The sequence below is a fragment of the Felis catus genome, chromosome B2 (genome assembly GCF_018350175.1).
Source record: "Felis catus isolate Fca126 chromosome B2, F.catus_Fca126_mat1.0, whole genome shotgun sequence".
NCBI lineage: Eukaryota > Metazoa > Chordata > Mammalia > Carnivora > Felidae > Felis > Felis catus.
In genome coordinates this window covers 47,248,444-47,270,747 of record NC_058372.1, presented here as the reverse complement: position 1 = coordinate 47,270,747, position 22,304 = coordinate 47,248,444, and the positions used below count along the sequence as shown (strand labels likewise).

Here is a 22,304-nt window from a genome sequence, read left to right as displayed (position 1 = left end):
GATATGCCTGCTGCACTTGAAGCCACCGGTCTTGGATCAGGAATTCTGGGCATTTTCCTAAGACCTGTTCCTGTTACTCTTGTTGAATTTCTTCACTACAAACCATTTTGGAAGGGAAGAAGGGAAGGAACACTAAGTTTGTTTAACTAAACTAAGTTTGAACACTAGGTTTGTTTATAAGCAAACCTGCAAAAGGTCCTCTTTATGTAACCCTGAATACACTATTGTATCAGACTGGTATTGCACTGAAAACTTAAGGTATCTATGGCCTTTACCAATCTGCTCTTTAAATGCTGACCTGTGTTAATTCAGGAACTCTTGTATGAAAAGGAGCGCCTCCTTTTTCAGTCACCCCTTGCATTTTGAATCCTGGTATTATTTCCATCTTCTTCCTAGGGTTCAATTGTGGGAGCAGACATTTCCCTTCCTCAAGGGAAGGTGTGCAAGATTTTTTCCGCGCGCCATTGGAGGGGAGGCGGTTGTAGGAATTCAGTAAGCTGACGACTGCGCTGAGGGCACAAAGCCGGTGACGTAGCTCCTCGCTCACACCTGCTTGGATGAGTATCTTACTCTCGCTGTCCAAGCAGCGAGCAGCAGCCTCTCTCTGGCTCCGTCCACCCTGCAGGAAGATCTGGGCTCTGGAGCCAGGGTAAGACTCGCAGCAGTCTGGGAAAGGCAATGATCAGGGCCCGGGAGGTGGGGTGAAGACGAGAGAGAAAGATCTGAGGGGTGAGAAGTCTTCTGGCCCTCCGCGCCTCTTCTGGACTCTGGTGGGCACATCGGCTGATCAGTGCAGATGCACGCAGAGTTTCGGTTTTGTTGCATATCTCTGATCCACCGAACACTTTCAACATGCCTCTTGATGTTTATCCAGTTGGAACTCTTTACCTGTCTTGAAAGATGAATCATTCCATTTACATGAAATGCTCTGATTCATAGCTGAAGCCTGAAGTCATTTGTAAATCAGGCCTTTCATGAGGTCAAATTAAGAACTTCAGTTTTTTATTTCTGTTTTGAATGCACTGTTATTAGGAACTATATATTGCAGGCAATTAGAATGATGGCTGTTGACTCTTCTGGACTACATGTCATCTACTGGCTTCCAGGAAAAGACATGAAGACATGTAGGTGTGACCCCAAATCCATGTAGTAAAAGGTTACTCTGCGGGTGACTACCTATAGAAATTATCTTCCAAAGAGTGTATAAGGATTTGGGAATCTGGAAAATATACCATTATATTCCAAGGAAGTCAGTCAGTCAATAGTTAATTGAACTTGTTTAAGAAGCCCACTTCTTTGCTACTGTTTGAAGGAAATACCAAGATATCAAAATATAATCTGATTTCAGAAGGATTCTTGATGGGTAAGATCAAATAAATTAAAATTACTAATATTAGTAATACTAAACACAGTTAAGCTTTAGGTTTGTGACAGAGATGATTAATACTACTTATTTATGCTTTCCATCTTTATTTTAAATATTGTCTTTTTTTCCCCTATTCTAGGATTATGAAACTGAACATCATGCTCTTCCTACAGACACTGTAGAACCATGTCATCCCAGTCTTAAAACACCTGCAAGAAAGGGGACAGTACTTTTCCATTAGTAAGTAGCAAGGGGGAAATGGCAGCCAACTTTTCAGCTCTGTATGAATGTGGATTTTGCCATTGCTTTCATTGATGCAACAAAGATGATTATAGGTTGGGTAAGTGATGGGGAGGGAACAGGAGAGTGGTAGGGAGGAATATGTGGCATCATAGTCTGTTGAATTTTGGAATTGTGGATCATCTAATATAATCCCATTGAATGATTGAGCTATATAAAATTACCCAGCTAATGTGTATATCTATCAATGAGCTGATGAGGATGCAACAGTCCAGATGTTAGAACATTTTTTTTAAATTACAAGATTCCTAGTAGACCTGGGCCTTGAACATTTGAATCTCCGATGAGATTATGCTGATTTTTTTTCCTATGATACCCAGATGTAAAAACAGATCTTATGACACTTCTAAAATTAGAAATTGAGTCAAACAACATGCATTTATGGAAAGATCTTACAATCTCAGCAAACTATCACACATTGTAAAGGATCATCATAAAAATATTAATAATTTCCATTTACTGAATATTATATTGCAGATACTATGTTAGGTGCTTTATGTATGTTGTGCCACACCCTTTGCAAAGCAAAGCTGTTGATGTGATAGTCCCCATTTTACAGCAGAGAACCTTGACGCTCAGGATTTCTGAGAACTGATGGTTTCTAAAGACTATGTTTAATAAGCCATAGAAAGTTGCTAATTGGGAATTAAAAGCTGAGCCACAGAAGTTCAACTGTAAGGTAGGACCCTGGTTATCTTCACAATGATTAACCAGTCATCAGTGGTTATTATAAAACTACTAGGTCAAAAAAGCAGCATCTAGAAGAGGGGGCGGGGCTGGTTAGGGAGGGAAGGCATGCTGTATTAACGTGTTAAAAGCTGTAGGGAGGGACGCCTGGGTGGCGCAGTCGGTTAAGCGTCCGACATGGCTCAGAGCCTGGAGCCTGTTTCTGATTCTGTGTCTCCCTCTCTCTCTGCCCCTCCCCCGTTCATGCTCTGTCTCTCTCTGTCCCAAAAATAAATAAACGTTGAAAAAAAATTAAAAAAAAAAAAGCTGTATGGAAACTAAATAATATCAAGAGCAATGCCAGACAACTAGCAATGAAATTTGAATATATGGGTGTGAAAAATTCTGTTTCAGAAATCTGTTCATTTAGGTTTACTTGCACAACCAGAATTTGCTAAAATGTAAATAGATGTAACATGTATGTGCTCTAAGGTCCTCTCCACCTCCCTTCTTTCTACAGATAAAGCAAATACTTCATCCTGCTCTGAGAACCAACAGTAAGTGATAACTCATTTATTTTAATGTGAACATTTATGTGTCAGTCATCTTTGTTTTTCCAGTGGTAAAAATAATAAATTTAATACGTTTATCTATGATTTTCAAGACATTATGGATAAATTTTTATTAAGAGAATCAAGTTAATTTTGCTCTTTACTCATTTTATCAAGTTGAAACTCAAATTAATTCTTTACACTTCAGCTTAAAATAGATAATAGAATTTTCGTGTTTGACTTCGAAACAATTATTCTGGAACCATCTTAACTAGAAGAAATGTAAATATGGCAAATTGCATATATTTTATACTTCCATATTGATAATTTTTGCTATGAACATGCATTGTTATGTATTAATACAGGTATTGTTAAAATAGGGATGAGTGCCTCCAGTGTGCTACAAAATGATTGCTTTTCTCAGGTGAAAACAATGTTCCTGTCAATGTGCATTGGCTTTGACCTTACTTGGTTGAAGGCTAATTTCTGAAGTTACTTAAGAACTTACCATTGGCATAGATAAATTAGCCTAATCTTCAATTTCTTCATCTGTAAAATATAGTCATACTCACCAAGGTATGATAGTGAAATTAGACATCAAGTTTTGCATTGCACTGTCAATAAATGTTCATTCCTCTCCTTTTTGTGAGCACATTATTGAGGATAAAGGGAATGCAGGGAACAGGTATCAGTTGTCTACTATTTACCCATCAATAAGTCCTGAGAAGTACCACAGATAAATTGTTCAGAGTTTTCTTTCTCTTCAAGAATTTGGGAGTACCAATCTCACATGAAGAACACCAATCAATGTAGCATTCCCTTAGTTTACAAAGTTAGTAATTTATATGACTAACTGCCAGAAGATGAGTGCTTATTTAAGCTTAGTGGGTTTGTTGCTTTGCCTAAAGGACCAAGAATTTTTTTTGACATACTGAGAAAGGACAACATGGGCCACCCAATGTTGAATGCCTTTTAAAAAGTTAGTGAATATATTAAACAACTTTTATACCAAATCATGAGTTCAGCAAATTTGGACAGGCTAGATTTTCAATATATTATTTGTATTTTATTTTTTTATACGGGGAAATTTGAGATATAAACAAGTATAAGGAATAAAATCAAAATAATTTCTAATCCCTCTGCTGGGGAAATAACCACTAATAAAGTGTACATTTATTTCTGTATAATAGTAATCTTGGAATCTTGATTAAAGTCATATGTCAATAAAAGAACAAACAGTTCTGGTTTTTATAGAACTCCAAGAGATGGTGCACATTGAAAATAAACTTTCCCCAAAGATTGGGATTATTAATCAATACAGTATCAATTAACTCTGAAGAAATCTGGTTTTCCATATTTTTAATGGATTTTAATGGAGCAATAGAGCTGAGCAGAAACATGGTGATATATTCCTAACCTTTATAGGTATACTTCAAGAGTGTCAGACAAGTGTTTCAATTTATTTTTTATTGTCCCTATCAGTGACAAAGTTGATTCCACTATGATTTTGCTTGCACCAGATGAAATCTTGTTACATTTCTTATGAATTTGGGAATTACAGTTCCGTTAAAATAGCCAAGATCATTACATTGTTTTTTTCCTCATAGTCAGAGGTCTATGTACTACATATTTTAATGCAGAACTTTGCTCTCTTTGATTTACTTTCCAGCAATGGCTGTATTTCCGATAGTGTTGTTTCTGGCTGCTGTGCTGCTTCCATCTTTACCCACAGAAGCAAAGGTAAAGTTAAATTGTAAAATCTTTTTAAAGCTATCCAGGTATCTTTCGGGATGGCTAGGTCCTTTGAGAGTAGAAGGGGCAAGAGTGGACATCACAAAGTACTGATTGGTAGCTCAGATCCCTTAACACAATTATCTAGATGACATTCTAAGGCTGAGCTCTCCAATACAGCAGCCACTAGTCATATGTGGCTAATGAACACAATGTGGCTTGTCCAAAACAAGATATACTGTAAGTATAAAATACACACTAGATTTTAAAGATGTAGTACTGAAAAAGAAGGAGGAGGAGGAGGAGGAGGAGGGGGAGAAAATATATTCAATAACTAACTTAGATATTCAATACTCGATGGAATTATATTTTAGATAATTAAATAATGTATTAGGTCTAAGGGCTGTTGTAAGAAATAAATGCAACCTATGTGGCTTAGAACAACAGAAATTTATTCTGTCACAGTTCTGGAGACAAGAAGCTTAAAATTTAGATGTCGGCAGGGCCACACTCCCTCTGGAGGATCGAGAAGGAAATCTGTTGTCTGTTTTTCTTTTAGCTTCAGGTGGCTTCCACCAGTCACTGGGATTACTAGGCTTGTGGCTATATCACTTACTCTCTACCTTCCCTTCTCCTTTCTGTGTCTCTTATAAGGGTACTTGTCGTTCGATTTAGACCCTACTTGAATAATAATAACAATCTTGAATAATCCAGGATGATTTAATATTGAGATCCTAAACTTAATTATATCTACAAAGACTCTTATCTAGATAAGGTCACATGGACAGAATCTGGGGATTAGGACGTAGACATACAATTTTTGTAGACTTCTAGTCAACTCATTACAAATAAAATTTATTATTTAAAATAATGTGAATACATTAAAAAACCATACACCACAATAAAGTAGCATTTATTTCCAGGATGCAAGTGTGGTTCAATATTTGCAAAATAATCAATGTGAATCATCATGTGATTAAGAGAAAGGATAAAAAATATACAATAATTTCAATAATTCTAAAAAAATATTTGACGAAGTACAACATCCTTTCATGATAAAAAACCTTTGGAAAGTAGGTCTGGAGAGAACACAAGATAATAAAGGCCTTATGTGAAAACTCACAGCAACATCATACTCAATGGTGAAAAAATGAGAGCTTTTCCCCTTAGGTCAGGAATAAGATAAGAATGCCCTCTATCACCACTTTTTATTCCACGTAGTAGTGCAAGTCCTCACCACAGAAATTAGACAACGTAAAGAAATGAAAGGCATCCAAATTGGTAAGGAAGAAGTAAAACTCTCACTATTTGCACATGACAGAATACTATATATAGAAAACCTGAAAGACTCCACCAAAAAACTGCTAGAACTGATAGGTCAATTCAGGAAAGTCACAAGATACAAAATCAATATACAGAAATCTGTTGCATTCCTATACATTAATAATGAAGCATCAGAACGTGAAATTGAAAAAACAATCTCATTTACAGTTGCACCAAAAACAATAAAATATTTAGGAATAAACTTAGCCAAAGACATGAAAGACCCTACTCTGAAAACTATAAAATGCTGATGAAAGAAATTCAAGAGGACACTAACAAATGGAAAGACATTCCATGCTCATGGGTTCGAAGAACAAATATTATTAAAATGTCTATATTACCCAAAGCAATCCACAGATTTCGTGCAAGCCCTATCAAAATACCAACAGCATTTTTCACAGAGCTAGAACAATGCCCCTAAAATTTGTATGGAACCACAAAAGACCTCAAATAGCCAAGCAATCTTGAAAAAGAAAAGTAAAACTGGAGGTATCACAATTTCAGACTTTAAGTTACATTACAAAGCTGTAGTAATTAAAACAGTATGGTACTGGCATAACAATAGACACATTGATCAACAGAATAGAACAGAAAACCCAGCAATAAACCCACAACTGATGGTCAATTAATTTTCAACAAAGGAGGAAGGAATATACAATGGGAAAAAGACAGTCTCTTCAACAACTGTTGTTGGGAAAACTGGACAGTCACATGAAAAAGTATGAAACTGGACCACTTTCTTTCACCATACACAAAATTATAAACTCAAAATAGATTAGGGACCCAAATGTGACACTTGAAACCATAAAAATACTACAAGAGAGCACAGGAGGTAATGCCTCTGACATCAGCTGTAGGGACACTTTTCTAGATCTGTCTCCTGAGGCAAAGAAAGTAAAAGCAAAAATAAACTATTGGGACTACATCAAAACAAAAAGCTTCTGAACAGTGAAGGAATCAACACAACTAAAAGGCAGCCTAGAGAATGGGAGAAGACATTTGCAAATGACATATCTGATAAAGGGTTAGTATCCAAAATATATAAAGAACTGATACAACTCAACATGCCAAAAACAAATAATCCAGGGGCGCCTGGGTGACTCAGTTGGTTAAGCATCTGACTTCAGCTCAGGTCCTGATCTCACTGTCTTTGAGTTTGAGTCCCGCCTCAGGTTCTGTGCTGACAGCTCAGAGCCTGGAGTCTGCTTCAGATTCTGTGTCTCCCTCACTACCCCTCCCCAATTCACACTCTGTGTCTCTCACACTCAAAAATGAATAAATGTTTAAAAAAATTTTTTTAATAATAATCCAATGAAAATGGACAGAAGAGGAGTGCTTGGGTGGTGCAGTCAGTTAAGTGTCCAACTTCGGCTCAGGGCATGATCTCTCAGTTCGTGGGTTCAAGCCTTGCATCAGGCTCTGTGCTGACAGCTCAAAGCCTGGAGCCTGCTTCTGATCCTGCATCTCCTTCTCTCTCTGCCCCTCCCTCATTCATACACAGTTTCTCTCTGTCTCAAAAAATAAATAAACATTAAAAAAATTTGTTTAAATGGACAGAAGACATGAACAGACATGTCTATAAAAAAGACATACCAATGGTCGACAGACACATGAGAAGATGTTCAACATCACTCAAGGTTCAACATCAACCTTGCAAATCAAGGCTGCAATGAGATACCACCTGACACCAGTCAGAATGGCTAAAATAAAAAAACACAAGAAACAAGTGTTGGAGAGGTTTTTGAGAAAAAGGAACCCTTGTGTACTGTTGGTGTGAATGCAAACTGGTGCAGACACTGTGGAAAACAGTATGGAGGTTTCCAAAAAATTAGAATTACCATATGACTCAGTAATTTCACTACTGGATATTTACCCATAGAATATGAAAACACTAATTAGAAAATATATATGCACCCCTGCATATATCATTATTTACAATAGTCAAACTGTGAAAGCAGCCCAAGTGTCCATGGATAAATGAATGGAAGAAGATGCGGCATATATATATATATATATATATATATATATATATATATATATATATATTCAGCCATAAAAAAAGAATTAAATTTTACCATTTGCAGTAACAGGGATAGATCTAGGGAGTATAATGCTAAGTGAAATAAGTCAGTCAGAGAAAGACAAATACCATATGATTGCACTCACGTGGAATTTAAGAAACAAAACAAATGAACAAAGGAAAAAAGAGTGAGCAAGCAAGAGAGAGAGAGAGAGAAACCAAGACACAGACTCTTAACTATACAGAACAGATGGTTACCAGAGGGGAGGTGGGTGAGGAAATGAGGAAAATAGGTGATGGGGATTAAAGAGTACACTTATTGGGGCAGTTGGGTGGTTTAGTCAGTTAAGCATCTGACGCTTGATTTCAGCTCAGGTCATGATCCCAGTTTGTGAGATAAAGCTCCCCTTTGGGCTCAATGCTGACAATGCAAAACTTGCTTCAAATTCTCTCTCTCCCTCTCTCTCTCTCTCCCCTCCCCCTGTTTGCATGTTCTAAATAAATAAATAAATAAATAAATAAATAAACAAACAAATATTTAGAGTACATTTATCTTGGTGAATAAGATATAAAAATATATATAAAAGAAATTAATATTACCTGCTTCTTATTTTACTTTTTTTAAATGTGACCACCAAAAAGTTAAAATTACATATTATGCTTGAATTGTTTTTCTAATGGACCCATGGTCTATGATTTAAAAAGTAAATGATAGTCTTCTCCCCACAAGATCTTTTCTTATTTACTTTTTAAAATTCATATCAGTGTGATCTCAAAAAGAAATTAACAATACCATAACCCTAAATTAACACAACTTCATGTATCACCATGTTTAATTTTCATCATTACTGTATGGTAAAAATATACCAATTTTTTACATTAAAAAATGTACAACCTCTTGGGGCACCTGGGTGGCTCAGTCGGTTGAGTGTCCAACTTCGGCTCAGGTCATGATCTCACGGTCTGTGAGTTCAAGCCCCACATTGGGCTCTGTGCTGTCAGTTCAGAGCCTGGAGCCTGCTTTGGATTCTGTGTCTCCCTCTTTCTCTGCCCCTCCCCACTCGCGCTCTGTCTCTATCAAAAAATGAATAAACATTAAAAAAAAAAGTTTTAAAATGTACAACCTCTAAAGGTCTTAGTGTTTGTTTTGCTTTGTTATTCATGCTCATAGACTTGGTATGTGAGAGCCCTACTCTTGAACTCAACTCTTACAATTAGAATAAGCTATTTTGAAGATGTGGTGTATATATACAATGGAGTATTACTCAGCAATCAAAAAGAATGAAATCTTGCCATTTGCAACTATGTGGATAGAACTTGAAGGTATTATGCTAAGCAAAATTGGTCATAGAAAGACAAATATCATATGACCTCACTCATATGAGGACTTTAAGACACAGAACAGATGAACACAAGGGAAGGGAAGCAAAAATAATATAAAAACAGGGAGGGAGACAAAACATAAGAGACTTAAATATGGAGAACAAACAGAGGGTTACTGGAGGGGTTATGGGAGGGGGGATAGGCTAAATGGGTAAGGGGAATTAAGGAATCTACCCCTGAAATTATTGTTGCACTATATGCTAACTAACTTGGATGTAAATTAAAAAAATAAGATATAATAAGCTACTTTGCTTAAATAATCCCAAAAACAAAATCCATCATCCTTTTCAATGATTAGAGGGTATGTGTCCATATAAAGTGTCTATCTCTTGATCAGAAAATCTCTGAATGTGAGAAGCTCTGGTCGTTGCTGTTTCCCCACCTTTCTTTAACCCTTCTCTTATAAGAGGACATCCAAGGACCACAGAATGCTAGGACTAGAACTCATCAGACCAGAGAATCCTGACACTGGGTCAAAACTCATTTGGCGTTCCGTAATACAGATTTTAAGATTTCTTTAAACTCCAGGATGAACCTTGAGCTCCACCCTTATCCTATCTGCTGCAGCCTGATCGAATATGAATGAATGTGTCTTAATGTTCCTATTGTGTGCCTTTGTGGTTATAAAATATTATCACTTATATGTCTATAAAAAGCATAGAGAAGGTGAAGAAAACCATATGGGGCAGAAGATATGTAAAGAATCTTATTAGAAAACATTTAGTGATTCAAAAGAGCAAAATATATCTCTCTTTTAAATAATTTTGTAAATGAAGACCAGGAAATGACCAGAGATATAACAAAGGATTGGGAAGGACCATTAAAGGAGAAAAAGCACATTAAGAGTTCCTTGAAACTAGAAATTGGCGTCTGTGGCCTCAGAGGAGATTTTAAGTTATCATGCCATGAATTTTATTCTCATTCTTGAAGCTTCAAGTTACTTCTTTTCTATTTGTCATAGCTTTGGCTCAGGTCCATTGGCAATTCTTAACAACTACTATGAGCCTGAACTGAATGCTCTTTAAAGTGATCTTGGTTCCTTCAAATTAACTTAGCCCCCACCATACGCAATTTTAACAAATGTTAAAAAGATAACCTTAATTTTATTTCTCTTTAGGATCCATCCTTTACTGCTTTGTTAACCACTCAAACTCAAATCCAGAAAGAGATTGTAAATAAACATAATGAATTAAGGAAATCCGTTTCTCCACCTGCCAGCAACATGCTGAAGATGGTAAGAAGCAGTGAGAAAGCCTAGTGGTATGAATCAGTGGTGGTAAGAGCAGGGAGCTGGTACTGGCATTTCTTAAGAACCTTGTGACTTACAAAGTTTTATGTCTGTTTTGCTATTTAATTTGAACTGCACTATGAGCAAAATAGAAATTAATTTTCCTTTGTAACGGTTAAATGATTTGTCAACGTTATAAGGCTTATTAAGTTGGGAAGGGCAAAAATTAGAAGCCAAATCTTTAGACATCAAATGTGAAGCCATTTTGTTCACTATCCACTTTAGTCTAAGATAATGGAGTCCCCTTTCCCTCATATATTTTATTTTTTGTAAGTAATCTCTATGCCCATGTGGGGCTCAAACTCAGGACTCCAAGATCAAGAGTCATATGCTCTACCAACTGAGCCAGCCAGGCACCCCCTAGGAGTCCCCTTTCCTTCAAAATCAGTGCCATTTAGGGTAGATAACAACCGCTTTCCAGGGAATAGTCCAAAAAAGCTAGATATCTCCCATTTGAATGTAATGGGCTATGACTGAAATTGGGAACAATCTAGGCCTATTCATTACTAAGGAAATATAATTCAAGACTTCACATGTTGGGTATTTAGAGTAGCCCCATTACTGAAAATCCTATGTGTGGTTCCTGTACAATCATAAATTGCCAGATATTATTTTATTAGATATTTCTCTCAGTAGACACTTCATTTATGAACTTCTTTTCATGTAGAAATTGGCACTGGAGCAGATACACACACACACACACACACACACACACACACACACACACACACCTAACAAACAGGTCTTCTGATACCACTGACAATTAGATAATATACCTAGAGAAGTTTAAAGTAGTGCAAATCAACTGACCAAGTATGTTATAAAGCATATGCATCTTTGGAGTTGAATCTCTCAGTATATTTTTTTCTTGTGACATTTAGGAATGGAACAGAGAAACAGCAGCAAATGCCCAAAAATGGGCAAACAAGTGCACTTTAGAACACAGCAATGCAGAAGACCGAAAAACCAGTACGTAAATGAGCAAATATCTGTTAAATAAGTGAACAAATAAAATAATATTGCAAAATATTATGGAACATCAAATAGAATGGAACATTCTGGGACCTTGTAAGAAGATCTAGTAAATAAACGTTGCTTATACTGCTTTTCTTAAAATCAAAGTATCTGTATAGGGAGACATCCTTATAAGTACCATTTTGTGCTTTTGATTTTTTACATTATGCAAATAATTTCTGAAGGAACACTTCATTTGTTCCTCTCAACCAGCTCATGAGTCAACAGTCAACAGTCATCATTTCTCTAACTTTAAAGATTAGGGACATGGGAGAAATGACCTAAGAGCACATTCTGAAGTTGTATAGCCAGGCTTATTGATTTCTAATCCACTGCCCTTTTTGTGATATTGTGTGTTTGGCATTTTGATATCTCTTCTTTTATATTTATAAAATATACTAAATTATTATTTTTTTCCCTGAATTTTACTCTGAAAATACTTAAAGCTTTTAAAATCATGATGAATACTTTGCATATATTGATTAAGTTGTCAAGTTTTGCTAACTACTTTGTATGGACTGTGGGCTTATTTGCATAGATAATATATTATACTTAAAAACTATACAATATCTTATCAAGGGTTATAAAAACTATGAAAGAAAAATACTTTTATGCATAAATCTTACATAAAATAATTATTTACATTATCAAACATAATACATTTAGGCAACTCAGTTTGAAAGTAATGAATTTTTACCTGTATTTTCATTATAATTATTGCTTATATTGTTGATGCTAATCTGTTAAAAATTATGAAGAGAATGATGGTTTTCAGTAGAAGATGAAAACAAATGGTCTTAATGATGCAAATCTACATGGTTAGAGTCTTAGTTTATTTTTTCCATATTGAAGGTGATAGCCAAGAATATCTTATACTCGCTTTAAGCAGTATGTAGACCTTATATTTCAAGCTACCAAAATGTAAATATTATTTGAGATCTTGAAAAGATAGAGAAGGGGCACCTGGGTGGCTCAGTCGGTTAAGCATCCGACTTCGGCTCAGGTCATAATCTCACTGTTAGTGAGTTCGACCCCCGCGTCAGGCTCTGTGATGACACCTCAGAGCCTGGAGCCTGCTTCGGATTCTGTGTCTCATTCTCTCTCTGCCCCTCCCCCACTTGTGCTCTGTCTCTCTCTGTCTCTCAAAAATAAGTAAAAATGTAAAAAAAAATGTAAAAAAAGAAAAGATAGAGAAAATTTCTGGGCAGCAAGACACTTCTTTCTCTCTTAATTTTATAATGGTAAGAATACTTAACATGAGACCTACACCTTTAGCAAATAGTTAAATGTACTATACAATATTGTTGTCTAGGTAAAATGTTGCATAGAAGAATTTATTCATCTAAAGTTATTCATCTTATTTATTTGAAACTTTATGCCCATTGATTGGTGACTTCTCATTTCTCCTTTCCCCCATCCCTGGCTACCACTATTCTACTCTTTGATTCTATGAATTTGACTATTTTAGGTACTTCTTGTAAATGGAATCATGTAGTAGTTGTCTGTCTATGACTGGCTTATTTCAGTTAACATTTTCAAGATTCATCCATATAGTCTCACCCAAATGTAGAATTTCCTTCCTTTGTAAGGATGAGTGACATCCATTGTATGTATATGTGTCTTTTTGTTCATCCATTCATCTGTCCATGGATTTTAGGTTGTTTCCACATGGTGGCTAGCTATTGTGAATGGTGCTGCAATGAACATGAGAATGCTAATATCTCTTTAAGAACCTGATTCCAGTTATTTTGGATAAGTACTCAGAAGTGGTATTACTGGATCATTTGGTAATTCTAGTTTTAATTTTTTAAAGAACCCCTGTACTTTTTTCCATAGCACCTATACCATTTTTATTTCCACCAAAAGTGTACACCATTCCAATTTCTCCACATTCTTCACTCATTGTCCTTTCTCCACCCATCATAAACATCCTTACCAATATAAGGTGATGTCTCATTATTTTGATTTGCATTTCTCTGATGATTAGCAACATTGAGCATCTTTTCATATACCTGTTGGTCATTTGTATATCTTTGGAGAATGTCTATTCAAATTGTGGTCAGAAAAGATCCATAGTCAATTCCTCAGGCAGGCCCCTGAAAACAAAGGATCTTTGGGCATTCCAGCCAACTCTTTCCCTATCCAGGAAGAGGCTAGAAGCTTGCGATTTTTATCTCCTCACTCTATGCTGAACAAGAAGGGAAGCTATGGCAAATCTTTATTCTCATGAGCCCCACATCTTGTTATGTGAGGTCTGTTAACATTCTCAGAGAGGCAAGTCAGAAGTCAGTCCTTTGAGCAGCATCTGGAAAATTTGTGGCCCTGGATGCCCAGACCAACTCTTTCCCACCTTTGGGAGAAACAGGCTCTGTTTCTGAGAAAGGGGGAGGAGCCATGGCATCTACCAATCCAAACCACCATCTCTATTGTCCCCAGGGGGCAAGACTGTGACTGTGCCAAACCTGTCAGAGCTCCAAGAATACCAAGCCATATGTGAGTTCTTTGGGCAGCCTTGGAGAAATTCAGGCATTAGACACACCAGTCAAGACTTTGTTTCCCAAGGAGGAAACTGAGAACTATAATTTTTCATATGTTTGCTCTGTGCTGAGCCAGGGAGAGGAGATATGATAGCTACCAGCCCCAGACACTATCTCCATTCTCCTCCAGGTGGCTAGCCTGTGCCTGACTACCAGAGCTCCAAGACTAACAAAACAGAAGCCACCCATCTGGGAAGTTTTCTTTGGGAAAGGTTGGGTGGCTGGACACATAAACCAATTCTTTCCTTCCCCTGGGAGAAGCTGGGAGACATGGGATTTCTTCCTGATCATATGGCAGGCACTTGCTGAGGGTAGGTATTCTAGCAAGAGGGTGCCCCAATTTCCCTACAGGCTTCAGTGAGTCTGGGCTCATATTTTTCCAGAGTATAGAAGACTTTCCATTAGTTTTGGAATTCTCACAAGGGCAATTTGTTTGGGAATTGTTGCTGAATCAGTGTGTTTGTTAGGGGAAGGAGAATCCGGGCTTCCTATCCTGCCATCTTGCTGATGTCACCCTGCAAGGTTTTTCTTACCAAATCTTCTGAGGAAGATTTGGCCTTATGACATTCTGATTCATTGATTAAGGGAGGATCCAAAAACTTTCAAAACTTCCATTCCCCCCTGATGTCAGTTGCCTCTTAACTGGTGCTCTTAAAATCACTTCTAGATCTTTTTATCCAAGTTTACACAAAATCATAATCATAATCATAATCATTTACTCAGAGTCCAGTATATGAAAAATCTCTGGTGAGGGTGAACAAGAAGAGGAAAAGAATAAAAGTTGGTCACTGCTTTTTGGAAATTTACAATACAAAGCTGAGAGCATAGAAGATATTACACATGTGAATTTAGCATGAAAAAGAATGCATTTTTGGCAATCCAGAGGATTTTTAAAGCATACGGTCTTCTCAACCTACTCAAAGTTGTACATGTTGAGGCCAGCCTTAGCATGCTAGACAGATCTGTCTTCTATTCAACTTTATAGCTGATAAGGACAGAAGTCCTTTTATTATGTATTAACAGTTAGCAAGTATAGGCACTATGTTTGAAAGGCAACATCCTTGTGTTCATATAGTTGGTTGCTTTTGCCATTGCATACTTTATTGCTTCCTCATGAATGATGTTTCTCTTTAGGTACAAAATGTGGTGAGAATCTCTATATGTCAAGTGACCCTGCTTCCTGGTCAAATGCAATCCAAAACTGGTATGAGGAACGCAATAACTTTGTCTATGGTGTAGGACCTAAGAGTTCCAGTTCAGTTGTTGGACATTACACCCAGGTAAGAGAAACAAATGAAAACACTTTTGCCACAAATGCTCTAATATAGAAAGCATCTTTAAATTATGACCAAGCCCTGGGGTGCCAGGTGGCTCAGTCAGTTAAGTGTCTGACTCTTGATTTCGGTTCAGGTTCATGAGATCGAGCCCCATGTAGGGCTCTGAGCTGACAGCGTGGAGACTGCTTGGGATTCTCTCTCTTCCCTCTGTCTACCCCTTCCCCACTTGTGTGTGTTCTCTCTCTCTCTCTCTCTCAAAATAATTAAATAAATTTTAAATTATGACCAAGTCCAATATTTAATTTGGGTAAGAGCCTGACTAGATAGAATAGTCCTAGCATCAGCTGGCACTTCATCTAGAGCTGTCTTTCTTCCCCATAGTTTGCAAAACTCTTGGTAAGAAAGCATACTCCATACTTTTTCTAAATTAGGATTGGATAAAATAGTGAATGCATGTTAAAATTTAATATTTTAAAATTTGTGACTTTGTTTCAATAATTGAACTAAATATTTCCATAAGGTACTTGGCTACAAACTATAATAGTACCATGTTTTTAGTTTTACATTTGTTATTATTATTTTTTCAATATTTTCTATCTTCTTTAATGTACTCTCCCATATTCCTTTTTGGATTTGTAGCTTGTCTGGTACTCCTCTTTCCAAGTTGGATGTGGAATTGCCTATTGTCCCAATCAAGAAAGTTTAAAATACTACTATGTTTGCCAATACTGTCCTGCGTAAGTATATACTTTAGAGTTTAACACAACAATCCTATGTGCAGTTTAATATTTTGAAATTCTTACGGAATAAACAAACTGGGATATAAAACACATTTCAGTAAAGGGAAGGAAGGAATTCTTTTTTCATTTTTTAAAATTCATGCATAGTTGATCCACAATGTCATATTAGTTTTAGGTATATAACATAGTGACAAGTCTATACCTTATGCCATGCTCACAAGTGTAGCTATCATCAGTCACCATGCTATTACATGCTATTACAATACAATTGACTATAGTCCCTATGCTGTACCTTCTATCCCCATCATTTATTCCATAACTGGAAGTTCATACCTCCCATTCCACTTTACCCATTTTACCCATCCCCCACCCCCTTATACCTATGGTCTGTTTCTGCTTTTTGCTTATTTGCCTGATTTGTTTTTTAGAATCCACATACAAGTGAATCATGTGCTATCTGTCTTTCTCTGTCTAACTTATTTCACTTAGCATAATACCCTCTAGGCCTATCCAAAAGGGATAAATCTTTAGAAATGCCTTTTAAGTCGTGATACATTCAATTATCAGAGAAGAGACCACATTCTAAATTCCAAGTGTAAAATCTGAAACTCTCTTTCCTTAATGTGACATCTTTTCTCTCAGTGACCTTTCCCTTAGGCTCACAGCTATAATGAGGGAAAGCGTGGGCAGTGCGCATTTCTGTAGATTTGATGTCATTAGTTCTCACTAACTTCATACTCTAGGAAGGTGGCAGCCTGATGGTTAAGCAAGGTATGGTAGTGGACTGGGAAACTGGGAATGGCTGATTGTGATTTCAGCTCCTTCTGCTAAAATGTTCCCACCCCTGCTTATCTAAAATGCTGCCTATGTTATTACCATCACAGATGACTCATTCATTGGCTCTCAAAGTGTTTTCAAGATATCTTTAATGTATTTCAGAGTCCAGGAGAGAAGAACATCCTTAATCCTTGTTTTTCAGAAGTTTGCACAAAATCTCCATAATGAATCATTCTTTAAGGTCCTGACTTGCAGCAGGAAATGTGTTCTTTCATCAAAGATTATGTTTGAACTTACCCAGAATAAATTCTGTGGATATACTGAAGATCTAATCTCAGCATATCTGTTAGCCTTAATTTCTTTAAATGTTTGAAATTCCTTGCCACCAGGGACAGGAGACCCCTAAAACCAAGCTTCCTTCAGGTTTTATTTTGAGACTGTCGATAACCCAAGTATATGGATCTCCCGTTTGAGAAGTATGACTTCCAATGCCATCTTCCTGCAAGCACCTATGAGGGTTTAGTAGAAAGAATTGAGAAGTTCTTAGGAGAATGCATCCAAATTCACTGTCTGGCTATAAGAGAGGAGGGTCTGACGCCAGGTATCTGAAGTGAGAGTTGGAGTGAATAATGAGGGAAAGCAGGGGTGAGAGCACTTTCGGTACATGTTTGTGTCTAGTTCACATTTTTCCAGGGGCTCATACACATTCAGATATACCCTGTGTAGGGCCTGAGATTCAAATGCATGGCCTTGTGTCTTTGTCCCACTTGACACTATTGATATTTGGACTCCCTTGTATTTCAAATGAATTAAATGGCCAATAGGTAATGATCACAAGCGAATTAGTCACTATAATGTGATTACACTCTGGATATTCATGCTTCTCAAAACTTTTTTTTAATTAACGTTCCCTTTCTAGTAAACATAAAAATCTTTCACATACCTCCTCTAGAAATTCACAAACCTTCTTTTCCTTCCCTGTCTGACAAGCACACACACCACTAACTACTTAAATATTACTACTCTCATTCTAAAAGTAAAACGTATATATATGTGTGTCTGTGTGTGTGTGTGTGTGTGTATATATATATGAAATTTGGTATTTTATTATGTTTCAAATAAAAATGATATTGTAATATTAAATATTCTTTTCCAAACTATAATCCCTATGTCCCAGAGGCTCTTTTGTCTCTCTTGGGGGATATGCTCTATTCCCTAGCACTCACATTGGGTGTACTGTCTTAACAAATTTGACCATGTCTAGTGGGAGATAAAAAGTGTTGCCACATTGAAATATACTCTAAAAACTTTACACTCCCATTAGTGTGATTTAGTTGCTCAGATTGAAAAATTATAGTCAAGGACATGGGTCAATATGTGAAGTATTTTCTTAATTTGAATGTTACCTGAATTACTCACTGGGAATTATATTTTTTCAGTTTTGTTAACATACCTAAAAGCATTTAATAGTCATGCATATTTGGTAATTTATACTGCTTTGGGGGAGTATAAACTAAACTGTAAAGTGAAGTTATTTGACATTATGTATTTTAAATTCCAGCGGTAACAATGTGAGTAAAAAGAATACCCCTTACCAGCAAGGAACACCTTGTGCCAGTTGCCCTGGTAACTGTGAGGATGGACTATGCAGTAAGTTTGAAGTGATTACTTTGCTATTATAAGAAACAGTTGATGTTTTATTTTATTTTTATGGGTTAAGAAATCTCCTAAAGGAACCAATTTAAATAGTATCCTTATGCAAAAGACAAATATGTTACTTAACAGACTGTGTTTATGTAAATATTTTACACAGTTTATTTAGTAACCTACACATTACTTGCAGTGAAAATATTACCACATGTAAGATAATGAAAGATCTAATATCAATGTGTTTTTGTGACTATGCAAAGCTCATTAATATTAGCTATACATATTTCTGGTAAACAGTTCATTTCCTCAAAGTTAGTATCTTTATACCAAAAGTCTTATTTTGAAATGTAAATCTATGGGTGTAAGATCACATTATAGCTCAATCTAGACAGGCAAATGAAATATTATATTTTTGTGTGCTAATGAGTTCGTCATGCTGATTTCCTCTTTTTCCTGTAGTATAATTGAAATCACAGTGTTTAACTTAATAATTACTCTCCCTGTGTTTTGATAGTAGTTCACTGCATATTTTTAATGGCAAAATCAAATCTGTATGTAGCACTGACTCATAGACCCACAAAAATATTGTTGCAACAGGAGAGAATTTAAAAAAATATCATATATATGATTTCTAAAGTTGTAATGAAGCAAAAATAGCTGTTAGCTCTTTATAGTTGGGATGCTTGGATTAAAATTATTATGAATAAGAGTTGAATAAATATCATTTGTTGAGATTTTTAGGGAACGTGAGCTGGGTTTAGACCATCGTACCTTTCAAGTACATTCACCTTTAGTTAGCATTCTTATGACTGAATTATATAGGTATAATTCATAATATTGATTGTATTAAAGCTATAAATCAACTAATGAAGAAAAAAGGGTTACATATTAACAACTCTTCTGAATGCTATTTGCTAAGAAGCATGGAATTTATCCTGTTATCAATAAGCACTCAACTGAAAGGTTTTAAACAGAAGAGTGACAGGGCCAGAACCATGTTTTATAAAGAGCTTCCTAACAATAGTATGTAGAAACAATTGGATGGAAGCCAATTGGATGGAAGCCAGCTAGAAAATTGTTGAAAACTATGGGTTAAAAAAAAAAAAGATGTCTTTACTGCATTACTGACAAAATGAATGAGATAATTGGACAGGGTTGGAAAACAAGGAATAGAATAGCCAGGGTTTGTTACCTGTCCTGGTTGAATGCTGGTCTGAAGTAGGAAAGATGAAGTTCTGACTGATCCAGTCTCGGCCTAAATTACTGAGTAGTCAGAGAGCCATTTCTCTGAGACTGTGGGAGGGGTACAAGGAGACCATACCCAAGAATTGTCAACCTTGTGAGCAGTATGATGAGTAGCTTGAAATTTGTTGAGTTTGGGGAGGATCCAAGAAATACCAGAAGGAAAGAATGCATATTATCATTGTTTTGCATCTTTATCTTCCCATAGATATCTGTTTCTCCAGAAAGAAAGCTTTGGAGTCTGAAACAGTGCTATTGAAGAGTATGAAATGAAGGAAATATTCTCTATCAGCATATGTCTTACAAGTAGCCATTAGTCACATGTGACCTTTGAACACTTGAAATGTGGCTAGTAAGATTAAGGGACTAAATTTTTTACTTTAGTTTAGAATAATTTAAATTTCAATAGCTACATGTGACTAGTGGCCCCTACATTAGACTGCAGGTGTAGAGAGATTTATTTATATTCATTTTACTCTTTTGGCTAAGGGAGAAAAGTAGGTCAATTCATTTAGAAACATGACCAAATTCAAAATAAAAAAGTGTTAGATTGATCAGTGAGCTTGACTAAGGCACCTGATATGTCCCTTAAGAAAGGAAAAGCCCATCATTGTGTAAGTGATGTTGACTTGTTTTGTCCAGTCTCCTACCCATCTCATGCACTTTGAATGTGTGGATTGTTTTGCTGCTACTAAGGAATATGATAATGAGGTAAATAATTTGTTTTTGTCACAGCCAATAGTTGCGAGTATGAAGATCTCCTTAGTAACTGTGATTCCTTGAAGACAACAGCCGGCTGTGGACATGAATTGCTTCAGGAAAAGTGCAAGGCTACTTGCCTGTGTGAAAACAAAATTTACTGAGATGCCCAGTGTGCATTGCAAAACTAAGTGAAGAGGGCTGCATCATTTAGTTAATACATATCGCAGGAGATTTTAGGCATGTTAGTTACAAATATGGTTCCACACAGTAATGCATTTTTTTCTCCTAGATCTTTATAGAAATCTCTTTCATACAGTGATTTACAAAAGCAGCATAGTCTATGATGACAACTTCGGACTTTGATAGCAATTTGGTACTTTAAACTTAATGAATTGAATCAAGTTGAGAATTTTGAAAGTTGTATAATCATAGACATTTGGTCACTGAAAGGGATCAGAATGGAGAAGTACGTTTCTTGAAACATCATGCAAAAAAAAAAAAAACTATAACATCACTGTCATTCCTACTACATGAATTTTTACTTGAATAAAGTTTAAATTCAAAGATTGACATGTACCTTTGTCTTATGGCCTCCTCTTTAAACAAAAGTAATCACGTTTTAGAATAAAAAAATGATTCTTGCACAATATTTTTGAGTATTCATAGTTCACCCCAGCTAGACTCAGCCCAGATAAATGATTATACAGTGCAAAATTTCCAAAATATTTGCCTATAAAATTTTAACAAAAGTGGAAATCAGCTCTGTTCTTACTTATTCTTTGATATTTTGATCTCCCTACAGGTTTAGTTGATAAGTTAAAAGAAAACATTATCTGAGAGCATATACAAAGATAGCCTTCCAAGAAAAAAAATATTTCAGAGAGATTTATCATTTATAAGTTTGCATACATTCTCATTTAATATTGATGACAAAAACATGGTGAGGTAGACCCATTTTATAGGTGAGAAAACACACAAGAAATCTAAAAACGGTTAAGGAGGCTGAGGTGCCTGGGTGGCTCAGTTGGTTAAGGCTCTGACTCTTGGTTTTGGCTCAGGTCATGATCTCACAGTTTGTGGTTCCAGCCCCATATCAGGCTCTGCACTGCTAGAGTGGAGCTTCTTAGGATTCTCTCTCTCCCTCCTGCTCTCTCTCTCTCTCTCTCTTTCTCAAAATAAATAAGTAAACTTTAAAAGAAAGAATAAGCATTTTATGAAACCTAGTATCCAATCCTGATGAAACTCTCAGCAAAACAAGAAGGGAAGTTTCTCAGCTTGATAAAGAAAAGCTATAAACAAATGTATAGCTAACACTGTATTTAATGGTGAAAGACTGAATTTTTCCCCCTAAGTTCAGAAAATAGGCAAAGATGTCACTCTCATCACTAAGCATTATACTAATTCTGGCCAGTGAATCAGATAAGACCAAAAAAACATCTAATTAGAAATGAAGGAGTAAAACTGTCTTATGGATAGAAGCAATGACACACATAATCGCCAACTGGGAAATATACCTACATATACAGTTGACTTTTGAAACACAGGGGTTGGGGGACTGATACTCTACACAGTCGAAAATCTGTGTATAACTCTTGATTCTCCAAAAACTCAACTACTAATAGCTTACTGTTGAACAGAAGCCTTACTGAGAACATAAATAGCTGATTAACACATTTTTGGTATGTTATATGTATTGTACACTGTGTTCTTACAATAGAGTAAGCTAGAAAAAATATT

General features: G+C 36.1%; 1 protein-coding gene across 3 annotated transcripts; it reads left to right on the top strand.

Annotated features, from left to right (window-relative positions):
* The first annotated feature begins 495 nt into the window (after positions 1-495).
* Positions 496-21,137, top strand: LOC101094100 (cysteine-rich secretory protein 2). 3 transcript variants are annotated; one of them, XM_006931795.5, is made up of 10 exons: positions 496-649; positions 1,506-1,606; positions 2,853-2,889; positions 4,553-4,623; positions 10,458-10,574; positions 11,510-11,597; positions 15,314-15,459; positions 16,096-16,193; positions 18,535-18,623; positions 20,601-21,137. In XM_006931795.5, the coding sequence occupies exons 4-10, from the start codon at positions 4,555-4,557 to the stop codon at positions 20,726-20,728; spliced, it is 735 nt and encodes a 244-aa protein (XP_006931857.1). In that variant the 5' UTR covers positions 496-649; positions 1,506-1,606; positions 2,853-2,889; positions 4,553-4,554; the 3' UTR covers positions 20,729-21,137. The 3 variants fall into 3 exon arrangements, with proteins under 3 accessions (XP_006931857.1, XP_023109822.1, XP_023109823.2); XM_023254054.2 differs by lacking the exon at positions 496-649 and adding an exon at positions 1,220-1,363; XM_023254055.2 differs by lacking the exons at positions 496-649; positions 1,506-1,606; positions 2,853-2,889; positions 4,553-4,623 and adding an exon at positions 14,310-14,490.
* The last annotated feature ends 1,167 nt before the right edge of the window (positions 21,138-22,304 follow it).

Excerpts from the sequence above, each read along its gene's own strand:
- LOC101094100 (XM_006931795.5), top strand. The coding sequence starts at position 4,555 with ATGGCTGTATTTCCGATAGTGTTGTTTCTGGCTGCTGTGCTGCTTCCA. Across the intron at positions 16,194-18,534 it reads GTTTGCCAATACTGTCCTGC|CGGTAACAATGTGAGTAAAA; the intron begins GTAAGTATATAC and ends TTTAAATTCCAG. Across the intron at positions 18,624-20,600 it reads CTGTGAGGATGGACTATGCA|CCAATAGTTGCGAGTATGAA; the intron begins GTAAGTTTGAAG and ends TTTTTGTCACAG.